General features: G+C 43.0%; 1 protein-coding gene across 3 annotated transcripts in view; it reads left to right on the forward strand.

Annotated features, from left to right (window-relative positions):
• The window catches only part of Cacna2d3 (calcium channel, voltage-dependent, alpha 2/delta subunit 3), a gene marked incomplete at its 5' end in the record, with an annotated part of 848,592 nt that overhangs the window by 533,478 nt on the left and 296,942 nt on the right, over positions 1-18,172 (forward strand). For all 3 annotated transcript variants that reach the window (XM_013515709.1, XM_013515711.1, XM_013515710.1), the window contains 2 exon segments: positions 2,478-2,556; positions 12,666-12,799. In XM_013515709.1, coding sequence (XP_013371163.1) covers positions 2,478-2,556; positions 12,666-12,799 — 213 coding nt within the window.

The following is an 18,172-nucleotide window of genomic DNA, read 5'->3' on the forward strand; positions in this document are numbered from 1 at the left end:
CTAAGAGCCAAAGACTGCACATAAATGGAAATACTGACCATGGTTTTTTTTTTTTTTCATAAGCAATAAAATAAAATAATAGAAATCAGCAAATAAATATAATGCCTATAAATCCTTTCACATAGTACCTGACCCATGGAATGATACTGATTATAGGACAATATGGTGGTCATGCTGGGGATCATAGTGCTGGTTTTCATTATTGTGGTTGGGTTAGAATGATTATTCTTGAGCAATCATCTGATCTGAAGTTTGGTACAATCCTACTGTTTTTCCAAGTAGGTTGCCATCGTTTAAGTCAGGAGTTGGGGAAGCTTGGCCGGTGATTCAAGGCATTGTTTGGGGATTTTTAACTGTGTCTCCAAGAAAGAACTTGGTTTATACTAAGCTTCTTCATCTGCACAGCAGTGGAAGCTGGCCTGCTCAGCTACCTTTATTCATAACCAAATGGGCTGCTTTGCCTACAGAGATGGTCTCATGGCTTCATTTCCTAATAGCTATCTCTTCTGTTTTCTTGTGTGGCTAACAGCCAGTGGAGATACATGTTTTTATGAGAGCACTGTTTTCCATTTAAAGAGTTTAGATATGAAATTTAAGAGAAGGATTTGTGAAAAACCATGGTTTTTCACAACCATGGTCTCTGATCTCTAGAGACTGGACTCCAGTCCTGGCCCCTGTGGGTGATAGCTGTGGGCCTTGGAAGTGGTTGGGATCATCTGTATCAGGAGAACCAGCGTCTCTAGGAGGTTGAGGGGAGATCTCACTACTATCCTAAGGTGTCAGAAGGCCTCTCTCATGAGGTGAGACCTTGATGAAACTAAGTAAAACACTTTACTTAAGTTAGTCTCTGTTTCCCCTTACACTGGAGCCGCTCAGCTAAATACAGAGCAGATAAAGTGAATAAGGAAAGCTGCTACATTGGGGCAGAGATAACCATTATTGTCTACATAAGGCTGGATCTTTGCTTTTTATTTCTTCCAAGAAAGGCCAGAATCTCCCATTTTAAAAAATCATATGCTTGAGCTCAGTGGCACACTGCCTGCCTGGCAAGCGTGAGGTCATGAGTTTGATTCCCGGCACCCCCCTAAAAAATCATATCCTTGTTCCCCAATGTGACTCTACTGGGAATGATGGCGAAAGAGCTTGCAGAGGGAAGTGTGCCTTGCCTGTCTCCCCAGGAAGCCACCTTCTGGGTGTTGGATAAATGGAACAACTTCCTCACCATTCACAGATGAAGACAGACTGAGGTTTCATCATAATAATGCCCAATTAAACATCTCTTTCGTTAGAAGAAGACTATCACCCAAAGCTAGCCTTCGTGTCCTCGTGCTTAGATTAGAGGATAGTCATATTTAAAGTAAAATATTCATTTTGATAGTCAACTATAAGCTTACATATATTTTCATTGTACTGTGTTGAAAGGTTCCAAGTATTAGCTCCAGGAGGACACAGTGGGGCAAAGGAGACACACCCACTTCCTTCCTCAAGGGGATGGGCATCTCAGGCTAAGTCTGCGAGGCACTGGTTACCACCCATTCTGGCAAAGGCACTGAAGCAGCAACGGTTGTGCTGAGCTTCCACGCTGGCAGAGCTGAGAGGTCACCAGACAGCAAAGCCTCTGGTGCTGCACGCTGAGGGTCCTTCATCTCCTGCCATGTTCTCATTCAGCTTCTTCACAAAGAGGCCACCAAAGAGCCACACAGCCTACTGGAAACGATTGCTTGGATTGTGTAGTATTGACCCACACATCGCTATAGGTTCAGCAAAAGGGTTTTTATACTTTTAGTTTTTCACTTTTCCTCTGTCTAGTCATCAGGTGCTACTTGGGGATGTGTAGAGCTTTCTTTCCCAGAGCTCTAGCTTCATGAAAGAGTGGAGAAAGCAGTAGAAAATGAGTGTGCCAGGGTCTTATATGTGTTCTCTGCTCATTGGGGGCCAAAGGCTTAGGAAGACTAGAGTGAGTCCCCATCAGTCTCCTGGTGACAGTCTGTGCCTCTTGTCTTAGCTAATTACCTCCAAAAATCATGCCATGATAAGAGAGTGCCTGCAGCCTGTGTATCCCACTGGGGGGAAATGTTGAAGGTCTTTCAGTGGCATTTCTATTCCTAAAGGAGCACATTCTGAGCTTCCTGTGGGGAAGTGGGAAATGGCCGGGGATTTGATCCAGACCTGGATGATCTTTGTCCATCTGTGGAGCAAACCCAAGCCCATGCTGTTCCCACATCAAGTCATTCTCCTCTGTCGTGAGCTGCACACCGAAAAACAACTACCACCAGTGCCATATGGCTTAAAAGATCAAAAGCCCCATTCTGAATATATTTCTAGCTGACTATACTTCAAATGTCTTAAATATGTTCCTGCAGATGGGAAGTGTGGAGCATTAAAGAGGTGAACCACATGTGTGTGCGGCATGCATGTGATTTGTGCAAGATGGCAAGAAGCGAATGTCACTCACCCGTGTGTTTATCTTCTTTCAGGTTCGCATCTTCACGTACCTTATCGGGCGAGAGGCTGCTTTTGCAGACAATCTCAAGTGGATGGCCTGTGCCAACAAAGGTGGGTCTCCCCCGTGCGCTTTGCTCTGAGTCACTTCCCCGTGCATGTGCAGAATTAGGAACAGATGTAAGAAAGAAAGTTCTAAGGGAAGGCTGCCTTTTTTTCTAAATTGACAAATAATAATTGCACATATTCGCGGGAAAAGTATAATATTTTGACATATTGTGTACAATGCACAGTGATGAAATTAGCATATCCATCACTTCAAACATTCATCATTTCTTTGTGGGAGGGATATTCAAAATTCTCTCTCTTTGTTATTTTGAAATTTGGGTATTTTGTTGTTGTTGTTCTTTGGGTTTTTGAGACAGGCTCTCACTCTGTAGTCCAGGCTGGCCTTGAACTCACTATGTAGCCCAGGATGGCCATGAACTTGTGACAGTCTTCCTTCCTCAGCCTCCCAAGTGCTGGGATTACAGATGTGCACCACCAGCCCAGCTTGAAATTTGTAATAAATTATTGTTAAGTTTATCCACCCAAATGTACCATAGAACACTAGAACATAATCTTCACATCCAACTGTATTGTCCCACCTTTCCGTATCCCCTTACCCTCCTTGTTCTACTATTATTCTACTCCACTTCTCCTTGAGTAAGAATGTATGCAAAGGTCGTGAATTTCAAGCTAAGGTCTTGGTGTTCCTGACAGAGGAGTAGCAGATATAGAACAACTTTCCCCAAAATACATTTATAAATTTTAAGAATATCATCAAGCTGAGTGGCTAAGCCCCTGTACTCTCTTTGAAACTGAGTAACCTTAGGAGAATTGCTCTGACTGAGACATTTACTGTGCACCAGTTGAGATTCCTAGCTTCATAGAGACCTATGGCAGAACTTTGCCTGTGTGACCAATTAAGTTAGTTAACTTTAACATCCCTCTGTGTTTTAATATTTAAAATGGTAACAATGATTCTTCCTTTGGTATTTTTTGAATCCACAAGTAAAACTGTATATATTTATGGTGTGCTACACAATGTTTTTAAGCATATACACATGGTAGGATGGCTACACCAAGGTGAGGCTACACCTCACCTACCTGTCACCTGTTTTGGGTGAGAACACTTAACATGTATTGTCAGCAGTTTTCTCATATACCTGGTGTTGCTATTAACTACAGGCATTAGACCTTGACTACACTGAACAGTAGATCATGTCTCAGTCACTGTCCCATCTTTGAGACATGATACTCAACACCCACAATTTAAAGGAAGAGAGATTTGTTGTGGCTTGTGTTTTCAGCCAGTGGTCATCTGGCTGCAAGGCAGCAGTGCGTGGCAGGAGGGTCTGACACTCAGATGATGGTAGCCAGAAGTCAGAGAGAGAAGGGAGGAGCTGGGAGGGAGATCGACCCCTGCAGGTCCCATCTCAGGGGCCCACCTCCAGCCATGCCCCATCTCCTAACAGCAGGTCAGCTATAGTGTCCCATCATCTCCCCAAGCCCCTGTCTATGAATGAATGAGATGCTTTGGGGGACATTCTAGATCTAAAGCATAACGGGTCTCTTCAATTTATTTCTCCTGTCTAGCTGAAGTTTTGTATCCAGTTCTTTTGATTCTTAAGCATGAAGATGGTATATAGAAGGGCCTGGTTTAATGCTGGGCACAAGTGTTTAACATTCACTGTCATATTTTTATATTCATAAAATTAATTGATTACTGAGCCCCTGCGGTGTGCCAGAAACAATACTTTGGGGAACAGAACAGATGCGGTAACACAGCCTCCCTGTCTGATAAGGGCTTCTTTTCATGCTTTACACAGCCACAGTGACAAAGTATGGCAGGCAAATAGACAGTTAATTCTAGACTCTTAGATTTGAAATCTGTCCTGCACCAACAGTGCAAGTTACCAAATTTGTCTGAATGCACCTGAGTTACATCACTTGCACAGGATGGGCGGTAACAGTACTTTTGCAGTACTTATGATGTGGACATGGACTAAAGCCATACAAGTAAACCCAGTAGCTCAGTGCCTAGCATATAAGTGACTCAGTTATTCCTTTGTGCTGTATTACTTTTCTTCCAATACAACAGTTCAGGAGAGCAGCCTTTCACTGACTTCATCTTGGGTCCTCTGACAGAGTTTATCCTGATGGCTTACTAAGAGAAGATGCTCCTTTTATATTTCAAAAAAGAGGACATTAACTGTCAATACTAATCAAGGAAGGTATGTCCTTATGCATAGCAGTAGATATTGATGGGTTTAGGTAGTCTGCTCTTGTATTCGTTTCCTAACCATACTTCATAGATTGTAGTGTTTAGACTTTTATTTTTTTATTTTTTTTTTCCTGGTACCAGGAATCGAACTCATGACCTCACGGTTGCCAGGCAGGCACTGTGCCACTGAGCTAAATCCCCAGCCCAGTGTTTAGACTTTTAGTGAAACAAAGAAAGATGAAGGATTTGCAGGTCTTAGCTTTAGTTTTGGTGACTTACAAAAATGTTATTTTAGTTGCAAGCAACCAAAAGTTGTTCCCTGCAATTAAAAAAAGGAGTGTTCTGGAAAGAGAGGGGAGTGACTCAGAACCCTGAGTGGGATGGGGAGCTCAGTCACATGAAGGAACAGAGATGAACCTTCTGTTTTTCTCTTCTCTCTTGATCTTTCTTTAAATGTTCATGGCATTCTGCTTCTCTGTAAATACATCTTCCCTACTTTGATATGTTTCCAGCCAGAGATAGTCATCCCACACTCTGTATGCCCATCCATCTCACAATGCATATTGCAGGCGAGGCATGATATTGCAGCGGAGAATTGATGTCTCCTCCATGTGAGACTGATCAGCAGATGTAAATTATTACAAGTGCCTGTCCTCATCCTCAACACTTGTTACCCAGCCTAGGCCAGTTCTGCTGAGGGTGGGCAGAGGGAACCGTATGCTTGAGCGGCCTGCACTGGTGGTAGGGCAGGTGGGAGGTTTTCAGAGAGCAGACGCAGAGCTAGGCAAATAAAGCCATGCCCATCTACCCTTTGCTTGTTTTGTCTTTAATTTTCTGCTGCTATTTGGAGCACTTTTAAAAGCACATCTCAGTTTTCTTGTCTAAAGAATGAAGGGTAGCATAGCTTTTTAACATTTCCTTAAAGCTCTAAAAAGACACATTCTGCAATGATTTAGCTTATTGGCTGGTTTGCCCCTTGAAGAGATATCAGTGATTCTGCCTGTCGCAGAGTACTGTGTTTGGCTTCATCGCAGGGGGAAATACAGGAGGAGCGTAGGCATGGGCGCAGGAGACTAAATGGATCCCAGATCTCCTCTGAGTGAAGAAGCCCTTCTTTTGGAAATTTATGGTCATTTGAAAACCTTGACTAAGCTATGCTTTCCCCATTTTTTCCTTCATTCTGTGGTCTTGAAAAAGAAGTTCCTTTCCATTTTTTAATTAAAAAAAAAAACTTTTTTGTTATTGCTGCCCATACCAGATTCCAATTCCTCCCAGCAGCTAGTATGCGTTTAGTCATGGGTTATTGTTTTTAACCACTGTCTGTGTCCAGCTGATGAGAATTATTCAAATTGAAGTCTTGTCTTAATCAACTAATATTATACCAGAATTCAGTTTTAGTCGTTGTTCATAAAAATCTTGGAAGCATCCTTTTGAAGACAATTTAGTCAACTCAGGATCTGTCAATAGAATATAGCCTTTAAAATGTAGAAGTTCTGAGTACAGCAACTCAGAAAATCCTTCAAGGTAATAGTAGCTGCCTAGCTGGCTGGGCTGTTGGATTCCACAATGAGCGTTTCCTTTTGTCCAAATCCTGATACTTCCTTCTCTGTCAGAGTTATTGCTTCTGAATAGTTTCGCCTTCCTGAATCTGCTCTTTTTCTTTTTCTAAAGGGATTTGGAACTAGAATGTCACTGTTTGCCTCTCTCTTCAAAGTAGCAGTTTCCATCAAAATGTTAGGTTCCAGTCATCTGTGCCCATGTAAACATTGGCTTCGTGTTGCGTCAGTTATGGGGTTTTTATTCACGTAAGATCGGTGAGCAAGTATTCATCCATGGTCATTAATTAAATCACTGTTTATAGTCTCAGATTGTTATAGTGTGCAAACAGTATAACATGTTTCATCTCAAGTGACATGAGGTCCAGAGCCCCATCCCCTTACATATTTTCACCCTGACGCAGCCAAGTTCTTGAGTGAAATGAAAAGTCAGCATTTGGGGACCAGAGCAGACCTGGGAAGAAGCCAACGTGAAGTCTGTTGACTGATTGAGTAGGCTTGACCACAGAGTGACCCTGGGAAGGAGAAAGAATGGTTGGGGCTGTCACATCATCCCTGGGTCAGGGGGAAGGACCTGCTATCCATGCAAAATGTTTTTCTTGGAAGTCTGATAGCCATGGAAACAATTCTTAGCCAGTGGACCTCAGACACTGTCCCCTGGAAATGGATATCTGGGGGACCTCATACCCTTATAGGTGTTCTCTGCCTTCTTTAATCTACAAGCAAAGTGCAGAGTGGCTTGATGCCCATTGGTTTGTATCATTTTATGCATGAATAGGTCCTATTTTGAGGCAACCACCTCTAATGAGGCAAAGCAGCATGCCATTTTAAATATATTAAAACAACCCCTGCCACTGTGGAATGGCTTGTGAAATCCAAAGAGCTGCATTCACACCATTGTGTAAACAAGTGAACTGGGAAAACATAAAAGAAGGGCCAACTAGCCCGGATCCTCTGTAACACCGCGATGACCTTCCCTAATGTTCGGTGTGCCAACATTTTAAGTAAGCACTGGCTGATTCTCCTTCAGAAATCATGGTTAACGGAGTCTTTCCCAGCTGTGCAAATAAAGAAGGTGCTCCATATTTGGGTTCTCAACCAATCCGTCATCATTAGGTGCCGTTGAAATGCCGCGTGTGGCCCTCTTGATTGTCTGCTTAGCTTAACCATTTTTGATGGGTTAAAGGTTATTCCTGTTTCATTTGAGAGAGAGCTGGTAGGCCACCTTGGAAGTCCAGGTCCCCAACCTTTTTCCAGTAAAAACTTCTTAATCTCACTGTGATAAGTGTTACATCCCTCTGCTTTTTGAGGCCACCAGGTGAGGGTAGAAAAAAAAAGTGGCAGCTAAAACATTTTGCTATTTCAGATGGGTAGAGGAAGACACAAGTAGCAGCTATTATGATGTCTTTGGGTAGTTCTTTGTGGGTGTTCTTTAGATTACAGAAAAGGAAACTAAGGTTGCCAAGTAGCAAATGGTAGGAGGGAGATTCAGGCCCAGGTGAACTGAAGCCCCAGCGTGGACTCCTCACAGGATGGGAAGAGTTCTGGTTCATGCAGGGCTCTTAGGTATCTCCCATAATCTAAGAAAATAAAACTAGAGAGCGACAAAGGACTTTGATGTGGCACAGTTCATAAAGACTATAGCTGGGTTTTATCCCCAGCTGGTGAGTTCTGGAATTAGCACTGCCTCAGTTTGCACTGCTATGTGATTTGCTTCCAGACATTCGACACTTGGGGACATTAAGGCTCTAAGAGGAGGTGAGGCCAGCTGGATGCCATAGTAGGCCGTGGTGGGGACACAGCCGCAGAGGTATAAGAGCAAGCCCACATTACCAGCTCCCCAGCATGTACCTTTAGATTTGTTTCTTCTTCTGACTTTGTTTCTAACATGGAATTAGAAATTGAAATGTAATAATATTCACAAAGGAAAAGGTTTATAGTAAATCTGAGGCTCTAGTCGATTCTTACAGCTTCATGCAGAACTCCTGTTCCTCCTCCCTCCGAGGTCACAGGGCTCTGCCCTCGTGGTCACTGTCTCCCTGATCTGTCCTTTCCAATTCCATGGATGTGTACTTCCGGGCTCAGTGGGCCTCTTGCTTATTCTTTACGAAGGTCAAAAATATATGGAGGTAGAAACTGTTTATTAATTGTACATCTTTCTACAAAAATAAGTGCTTTTTAGGGGTGTGTGTGTGTGAGAGAGAGAGAGAGAGACAGACAGACAGACAGACAGATGCTGATGGGAAGAAGATAAGACAAAATATTGGGAGAGTCTTCCAAGAGTACTCTCGTTCTGCAGGGGATGCAAACCAGCGCAGTCACATCAAGGACTTCCTGCCCCTGTGGCTGTCACTCCCACCTTGCGTCCCTGAAGAGGCTGGAATCTAGCCCCTCTGGTTTTCAGCCTGCCTCCATTGAGAGGCAAAAGCGACTTTGGAAAGCTTCAAAGGAAACCACAACTATCACACCAAGGTTAGAAAGAGGACGTCACTCTCTGAGGTAGACAGCAGGGTCTACTCACTGAGGACAAATTCTGGGCGCCCTTAGACCTTGTGTCACTGCAAGTTATAGTACTGAATGATGCGTCAGTGGGGCAGCTTATGTCGAGGCAGCTTTTAGACAAGAAACTCCTAAGAAATATTGAAGTCAGGGTGATGAAATCAGGCTGCATATGGTTTATCATACTGAGTAGTTGTAACCCAGAGTTCACAGAAGGAACTCTGCAAGGGAATAAGGTAAATAAATTGATATTACATAGAAAAATGAGCAGACCATCTGTAATAGGTGGCTAATTTCAGCATTAATTACTTCTTGGCAATTACAGGATGATTGCCGATTCTATTTTCTTACATGATATATGAAGTCCAAAAAGGCACATTAAAGAAGAGAATAAACATTCTAGAGCTACAATTTAACAGGCAAAAAAAAAGAGTGGAAAGGGAGGGAAAGTGGCCAGCTCAAAGAATATAGAGTGAAAGCCAGGGAAGCGTCTATGGTTACAGCCAAAGATTCCAATCCTTAGCTATTTCCTACTATCCATCATTTGTTAACTAAAACTTATACAAAAATATTTAAAAACAAAAGGCTTTTTCTCAAAGGTTTTACATTTTAATGGGTGAGGATCAAATTTGAGTGAGCTTTGCACCATATATTCTCAATATTATTTTTATAATTTCAGGGTTTTTATTTACCTTTTGTGCATCTCTATCCCTGGTCTCCATATTGAAGTATAAACTGGAACTGTGCCCTGGGTTTGGAGTAGACCTTAGTTACTAATTTGTGCACCTCAGAGGACATTGGTGTGTTACCCTGCTCCCACCTTAAAGTTTCCCAGCTGCAATACACAAGTCTTGCAGAAGAGGTACTTTCCTTGAAAGGGAGCTCTGAGTAGCCTTCCTTTCCCAGTCTGGGAAGAAGCAGGGCCTTCAGAGGTCCAGAGCAAATACTTTGGAATCAAATGAACCTAGATTCAAAGTGATCTGGGAAAAATCACTAACTCTGAGCTTCTCTTGCCTGCCTTATACAATGAATGCATGAGTTGAGTATCATGGGGTCTGAATGCAAGGTGAAAGGCAAGGTAAATTCCAGAAAGAACTCAGTGCAGACTCCTACATTGTTGATGGTTACCACATACCCACACATCCCATCCTAGGACTGTGCTCCCAACAAGACAAGCACATGACACAGAGATAAAGTTCCAGTGACAGAGAAGATAGTAAAGAGCACATCTTAATCCAGGGACAGATGGATTAGATGGATGTTCTGAAGAAAGCAAAGAAACCAAAGCAGAGTGAGGGAAGAAAGAGTGCGTTCTGAAAGGATTGTTAGGGAGGGCCTTTCTGAACTGAACCCTCAGTTATAAAAAGGAATGACCATTGGAAGAACCAGATAAAGGCTCTTCTTGGTAAGGGAAACAAAGGCCTGTGGTGGAGTGTGAGCTTAGCATAAGAGAGGAGAACAAGGAATGCCATCAAGCTGAAACAGAGCCGGAAAGATGAGCCCCCAGGCAGGGTCAGAGTAAGACATTTGGGTTTTACTCTAACTCTAAATGGAAGCTACCCTAGGACTTCAGCCAGAAAGGGTGATCTGCGTATACTGGGAGATGATCTCTCTTCTGTGAGAAGCCCAGACAAGGAGCACATCCCTAGGGAGACTGTTGCTCTGCTCCTGGTAACATGATGGAGTTGTGGAGCAGGATAAGCAGTGGAAAGAAAGAAATGAGTTGTAAACAGGTTTTAGAGACAAGACCAAGAACACATGGTTGTGAGTTAGAGGGACTGATGCATATCGAGAACAATTACACTTCTAGCCTCACTGGGCAGAGTGCACCTCCTGAGACGTGAAAGATGAGCTGTAGGAGGAGCTGATCAGAGCTGGCTCTGGAGGACCTTAGTCTGAGATTCTTGTTAGTGATCCCTGTGGAAGTGTCAGGTGTACAGCTAGCTCCGGGAAGTCACCTTTTCATACCTTTTCAGAATTTTGACAAAACAAGATGACTTCTCAGCTCAGTCCCCTTCCAAGTGTGTGATTGTTTTCCTCTCTGCTCCCTTTCTGTGCTAATAACCTATCTCGCCCATCTTCCTTCTTACGTTCATCCCCTTTCTTCTCTTGGGCTTGTTCTGAAAAATCTCAAACAGAAGTTTTACTGTTGTCTTTGAGGATTCGATGTGAAAATAGTCAAGAGAAACCTCTAAGAGATGCTGGCTTCACAGCGCACTTGGCAGTGGCTCCACATTGCAAATGCCACCCACGTCCCCTCACCCAGCGTCACTCCATCTCCTCTGTCACTGCTCCTGCCTCTCAAACTAGACCGGGCGCTCACAGTCTTCCTGTGGGGCCATTTTCCCCTGGAATGGGGAAGAGTGTGGCCCTGGCAAGAGGGTGGAGCAGGCAGGAGTGATAATACATGCTAATTAGCACTGTGCAGAGCTGTCATCAGGGACCCAGAAGCCACATGGTCGCAACCTGTTTTGGGTTGGCACATCAAATTCAAACCAGCTGGCTTTTGTTTGGAAATCTCTGGGAGGGTCCCGACCTTCCTGGACAATGAAAAGGCTGTGTTTCTTTACCCTCAGCCTTATTTTAGGCATGAAGAGATTCTATAAATGCTATAGCAAGATCTGGCTTCCGAGACACATGCACACTCTCTGGTTTATTTGGTAAGTAGGAGTGAGTATGAGCTTACAGTTCTTTAACAGCAAGGGGAGGAAACATGAATCTGTGTCCATCCCTGTTAAAGTTCTGTGACCACCTACCTTTAGAATAAAGTCTCAGCCCTTTCCCAGGTACTGATGTTCCAGTTCCCTGCTCATACTAGAGCTCCCAGTTTCTACCTCCTGTCTAGTTCATTACCTTCACCAGTTCTGGGCAATTTTCTATTTCTAGTAGGCCTGGTTCTTTTCGATCATGGGTCTTGCTTATAACCTTTGCTTTGCTAAACTCCTCAGTCCCTCTTCCTCTCTCTAACTGGTCTGCATCCCTTAGCCTTCAGCCATTCTGACCCTGGTCAGTGCAGCCAGGTTTGACTGGTTTTGTCTTGTGTGTTAGCTTAATGTTTGTTGTGCTACTTTGTGATTGCCTGGTCAGGTCTGCCAGGCCCTCAGCAGGCAGGCCTTGCTCAGCTCGTTACCCCTTGATCCTTCATGCCAGGAACCAAGAAAACTTGCCACAACTGCTTGAATGAGGGCCTCTCCCCTGGGGCAACAGGCCTGTGCTCAGTTCCTACTGTCCCTTCTAACATCTCCTGACTCTCAACAAAGCCCAAAGGACCCTAAGCTGAAAGGGGTTGAAAAGAAAACAAAGAAGTACCCTGAAACTCAAGATCAAACTGATATTTTTATCCATAGCAATTTTTTTTTGTTCCTTAGAAACCACATCTATCTTGCATCAAAAGGCAGATCCGAAGCCCCCCATGAAGTAAGCCCCATTTCATTGTGTTGTCAAGAATAAATGAGAGTTTATCAAGTGTCTAGCAAATTTTGTAGCATTTAATATACATTCAAAATTAATTGAAACTCATACTGTTAAAATTATCATAATGAAGCAGCCTTTGATTCTTGTGGTTTAGAGTTTTTTCCTTGGAAATAGGCTCACTAATGTGAAAAAAAGATTACAAAATGGGATGTAGAGAGGACTTCCATTTGTGCCGTGGAAATAAATAAATACCCAGAGGATACTGGCTTAATAGAGATGTCCTCTGAGCGGTAGGTTTCTGATTGATTTCAGTTTTATTCCTTTTGCTTGCCTATATCATGCTATTCATGAAGTGAATGGTGGCAGAGATAAGATCCAACACTTAAGAAAGAAATTAGTAGAAGGACAAGAAGCATGGCCTATGTATGCTCCTCATTTCAGACTCTGTTGGGTGGTACTAATCACGGTTCTCCCTTGGGATTTGGCAGGATTTTTCACACAAATCTCTACCTTGGCGGACGTGCAGGAAAACGTCATGGAGTACCTACATGTGCTGAGCCGGCCCAAGGTCATCGACCAGGAGCACGATGTGGTATGGACCGAAGCTTACATTGACAGCACCGTGAGTCCACAGGGGCCCTGGGAAAGAGGCTGGGGTTTACCCACATCCTGAACTATGAGGGTTTTCCTGTGTTAATTCCAGAGAAAAGCAATTGTGCCATTCTTCTTTAATTATGGGGTTCAGTGACATTTTCCTAGGCTGTATATATACTTAGTGTTGGCTGCATTGGCAAGAAAGGTTGCTGAAAATGTCCTAGAATGTCACACATACTTCTGAAAGGTCAGCATAAAGAACGCCTTTGCAGCTTCTCTCCTGCCTGGTTCCTTTTCCCCCTTTCCACCTGCACTTACATCCTCTCAGGGAAGCAGCAACTTAAACATGTTCTCAAATTCAGTCCTGATCATACACGAGGCCAAGTCCCATTGATGACTCTTTAGGGCTCAACTGACCACGTGACTGAAGCTCAGTTCTAACAAGTTCAAGCCGCCATAGAGGCTGTGGTTCCATTTGCTTCCAGTGATGTGGTGTTGACCAAAGCTTACAAGTGAAAACATGCTCAAATGTTGGTTGCAAGGACTCTGTTGTGTAAACTGTGGACTTGGGCTCTTTGAAAGCCAAATTCCAGGCAGAAGACTGTGATGCCAAAATGGTGGAAGAAGAAGGCCTCTGCCAGTCATCAAGGATTGGCAGTGGCTCCATGACCATGTTTCTTGTGCAATGTCGGGCTGATTTTTCATAGTAATAATGAGTGTGATGGGAGCAGCGCTTCTCACTTATTGATTGTAGGTGTTTGCATTCTTAACATCACATTAATCTGGTCACAGCTGTAATGCAGACACAGCTGTCCTCTGGGGTGATCTTGATGGCCGTGGTGAGCTGCTGTTTTCTCCCTGGGTGCTCTTGTTTCCGCTGCATTTCTGGCAGCTCCAGGCAAGTGCAGGGCAGGAACAACATGTGGGAACTCATATTGGGGAGCATCTTGACCTAAGCTGGGCCTCAGCAGCTTGCCTCACCTCAGCCTTATAGAAGACTGGCGGACCATAGATATGAATGTGTCATCTGGCCAAGAAGGGATACCCTACCCCAGGAATAGTCTCCTGGGTACTAGTAGACATGGAACTGAAAAACCTTGTGATTGCTGCAGAGATCTTGAGCTTTTATCAGTTTGAGATTCTGATCTCAGTTTGATTTTGAATCACAGAAATAAAATAGTTAAGCTGTTTCAATGATATAATGATATGGGCGTTAACAATAGTAACAATAGCAATAGTGATATTTCCATCTCTTCTTACATGTGAACGAGTAAAGCCAAAGACCTGGGAGAAAAGAGACAGCTGGTTAGCCAATACATAAGCACTGAATCACTGAATGGTCTGTATACAAACTCCAGATATCCAGTTTGAGCCATCATTTTATTTGTTTCAACAATATAAAAATATAAGAACAGACTCTCTCAAATAACATTATGGTACTAAAACCTGGGTAGTCAGAGAGATCCGTACAATAGGAGATCAAAAGGGATCCCACTGCATGCAAGTACTTATTGTATGATAAAGGCAGCATTTCAGGTCAGTGGAGCTAGGATGGGCTTTGTAATACATGTTTTTTGTGAAAACTAGACAGCCATTTAGAGAAAAGTAAAATGAGTTCTAATATTCATATTGTGTCTAGGAGGGAAATCAGGAAATCCAGAGGTCTAAACTGTAAAAAGTGAAACCATGCCAGTAGCTAGAAGAAACCTTGGTGGATTCTTGTCTGATCTGGTTTCCAGAAAAGGCTTTCTAACATAAGAAAGAGAAAGATTATTTCAACTATTTAAAAATAAAACAAAACAGCCTTGAAAATAAATTTTGTAAGTTAAAAAGGAGAAAATATTTCCAACATACAGCACATAAGAAGAGGTAATAATCCAATATATGTAGCCTGTTGGGCCTGTGCAGATGTGGGGGAGTCCTTCTTTCTCTTCACTAGGCCTGTGGGTAAGGAGAAGGCCACTGCCACTGACCGAGAAGCCACAGTCTCTTCAGGCTCCTTGTCTGGGCCTGGATTCTTCAGAGGAAGGACAAAACCTGTGTGGTGTCTACAGGGGTCAGAATAGGATTCACATATTGAACACATCTGCTGAGCCTAAATTCCATGGTGAGCCCACTGACTTTGGAGCTAGCCAGAAGGTAAAAGGGAGAAATGAACAGTTGTGAGCTCATCGTGGTCCTGACCCATGCAGAACAGGCCCAAGCCAGCACTGCCCTAATGTGGCCCAACTTGCAGTAAAAAAGGAGCCTGGAGCACTTGGCATTGGGACTCGTGATCAACTCCATTTTGATAACCTGATGGTCAGGTGAGGTTGTTAGCTCTGGATTTTAAAAAAGATATTTACACGTGTTTATAGTCTATCTTAGATTATAAGCGAAGAGCACTGAATTCAGAGTTAAAATAATATCCTAGGTATGAAATTCACATCCATTCCATACTGGCTATACCACCCTTAAGCAAATTACTTAGTATCTGTGCTATTTTCAGCAGTTATAAAACAAGGGATAAAATCTGACTTCCGGGGTTGACTCTAAGAACTAAAAGTGTATACATGGCAAGAATGTAATAAATACTACCTATTCTCCTTTCCCAACATCAGGAAATGCAGTTTGAATTCATCGCCTTGGCTATGGGAAGTTTTTAAATGTTTTGTCCTTTCTTTAAGCTGGGACTCACATGTTATCTATGAAATGGTTTGTACCTTTTGGTAGTAGAACTTCATAGTTAAACATGATGAAAACCTTGAAATCACTGTTTGTCTAGACATACTTTAAGTTTTTGGAATTCATTTGCTTTATTTTTGTATTTTGGGCTGGGCACTCAAGTCTGTGGGTTAGTGCCTAGGGTCAAGGTCCCCAAGAAAACCTGGGGATTATACCACATCAGCCGGGCAGACCATCACCCAGCTTTACTGAAGGAGCACTTTTTGAACTGCTCAAGAAAAAGGAAATATGGTACAGTTTTTGTAGCTGACTGCCACTTAAGTGACTTACTGTCCTGGGACAGTGTGTCCACAAACTTATTGTTTGGTCTGAAAGTCCATTCTGGAATATGAAGCATATGTCTATTCCTGGGCTTGAGCAGGGTTATCAGAAGGCAATTATCTTTACTCCCAAACCTTCTGATGCCAGTTGTGACTATATCGTTATTGTGTTACTATACCAAATTAATAGGTAAGTATAATTTAAACTAATGAATTGTGAGAGTAAAAAGAAAGAGGTTGATTATTGGGTTAATAATATCCCTTAGTTATTGCAGGCTGATCAGGTCCACAGTCTCCTGACCGAGTGTACAGTGAAGGCTAAATAGAAAGAGGTGAATGGAATGATTTCAGGGCTCTAGGAAGATCAAAGCCCTCTTCACAGAATTTGAGATTCTCTCAGAGCTAGACCAAGACCTTTGCTGGGTGGCCCATATTTATTTAGTTACCAGAAGAAGGGAGTGGAGTATTCAAGCAGAGCAGAACCTCTCAAGGACTTCTCCAAGTAAGATATTAAATTAATCCACCCAGGAGTCAAATGCCTGAGGCTACTGTGTTTATCTAGTTGAGGTTGGATCCTGGTGTCCTTGGCTGGAATCTTGTCCTATCCTTTGAGGCTTTCGGGCTTCATCCACCATTACAGGCCTTAGTATGGATTAGTGACTCACAGAGGTTCATTTAGTATGAGTCCGCCCTCCATTTCCAGACAAGCAGCCTAGGCTTTGGACAGACTCACAAGTAAGCATGAAAAGCCCATTGGTTAATTTAAGTCCTGCTCAGGGATGCTTCGTAGTGGTCTCCATCAGCTGATTCTGAGGAAAAGTGAATGGCATGGAAAGAACTCTAAAGAAGGTTGCTAAAAAAATTACCACTGTCAAGTATAAGCAAAGGAGCCATAAAAAAGAGGACAGAAAAAGTCTTCCTTGCATTCAGAGGAAATCAGTACTTAAAACTGACATTTATTTCCTTCCTTCATTCCTTCTTTCCTTCGTCCTTTCTCTTTCTCTCTTTCATTCCCTTTTCTCTCCTTCCTATTTACCTTGATTTGTTCGTGTCCTCTTAGATTGCTGTGGGGGACTGAAGTGGCCAGCTTGCTGTCTGCATCCCATCTTGTTGTCTCTTGGTAGCTCTGAGGGATAATGATCTTCCAAGACACAGAGAAGAGCCACTTATTGATGTGGGAGCGGTTGTGCTTTTCAGCTAGAATAATTGACACGCCTCTGACATGTGACTCAACATCACTCAGACAGCTTCATTAGCTCTCCATTGCCGAGTAGGAAATCAGCACATGCTTAGCAGCTTAAAGCAGCACAGTGTGTTCTCTCGAGGCTCCCACAGGTGAAGAAAGTCAGCACAGGTAGCTGGATCCATAGCGCAGGGGTTCACAGGGCTGTGATTAAATGTTGGCTGACCTAAAATGCCATCCACGGCGGAGGGTTCTCCTTCAAGCTTTTCCATTTTGTTGGCAGAATGAAGCTCCTTGCAGTTGTAGGACCCAGATGGTATTTTACTGCTCACTGGAGACTGCTCTTAGAGGTTGCCTGTACTTCCACACATGGCCCTATTTGCAGTCCAGACCAGCCAGAGTGCACCCCTTGCGTGATTTACCTTCTCTTAAAGGCTTCTTCCATGAGGTCAAGTGGCCCAGGCTGATCTCTCCTTTAATTAACTGAAAGTCAATTGATGGGTCATTGAATCATATGAGTAATATCTCATCATAGGCATACCAAAAGGGAGGAGTTTCCATGGGAATTTCCTTATTGGGGACTGTTTGAGCATTCTACAAACCACAACAGTCTCTGCCCATGTGACGTTATTGAGAAGAAAAGATAATGCCCTAGGAGAATTCAGCCAAACCTCACCTGCAACACTCTATCCAGAGAAAGCTTCAAGGCAGCTACAGTCCTTCTTCCTCATACTGTTCTGCTCACCCCTGCTCTTTGCAGAAGACTGGTTTTCTTTGTTACATAACAGTGTAAAAGTGGGCTTCGCTCCCTCAGAATCCCAACACTGGTAGCCCTGCTAATTTATATTATTTCTACCAAATACGAAGGAACTAGGCATTTGTTGATTGATAAATGTGGACACTTGATAAGTTTGCTTCATAAGGTCTCAAGTCTTCTTTCTCCGTGATTATCTGGGTAGTTAAAGCAAACTGGATCCCTGCATGCTCGACTCATCAGTTATTATGGCTGAAAACTTAGCAGCAACAAGTATAATTATCTAATTGATTTAATAGTTAAACGAATAGCTTAAAACAACCTGTGATACAATACTTTTCCTTTTATTATGTCTATGCTGATCCATACCATTCTAGGTCTGAACAAGTTCAAGATACAAGTTGAACTATAAACAGGAGCTGAGTCTGGATTTTTGCACATGAGAGACAAAGGTTACATTTGACTAGGCTGATTCTAGAA

Source organism: Chinchilla lanigera, unplaced genomic scaffold (genome assembly GCF_000276665.1).
Source record: "Chinchilla lanigera isolate Chin_1 unplaced genomic scaffold, ChiLan1.0 scaffold00029, whole genome shotgun sequence".
Lineage (NCBI taxonomy): Eukaryota > Metazoa > Chordata > Mammalia > Rodentia > Chinchillidae > Chinchilla > Chinchilla lanigera.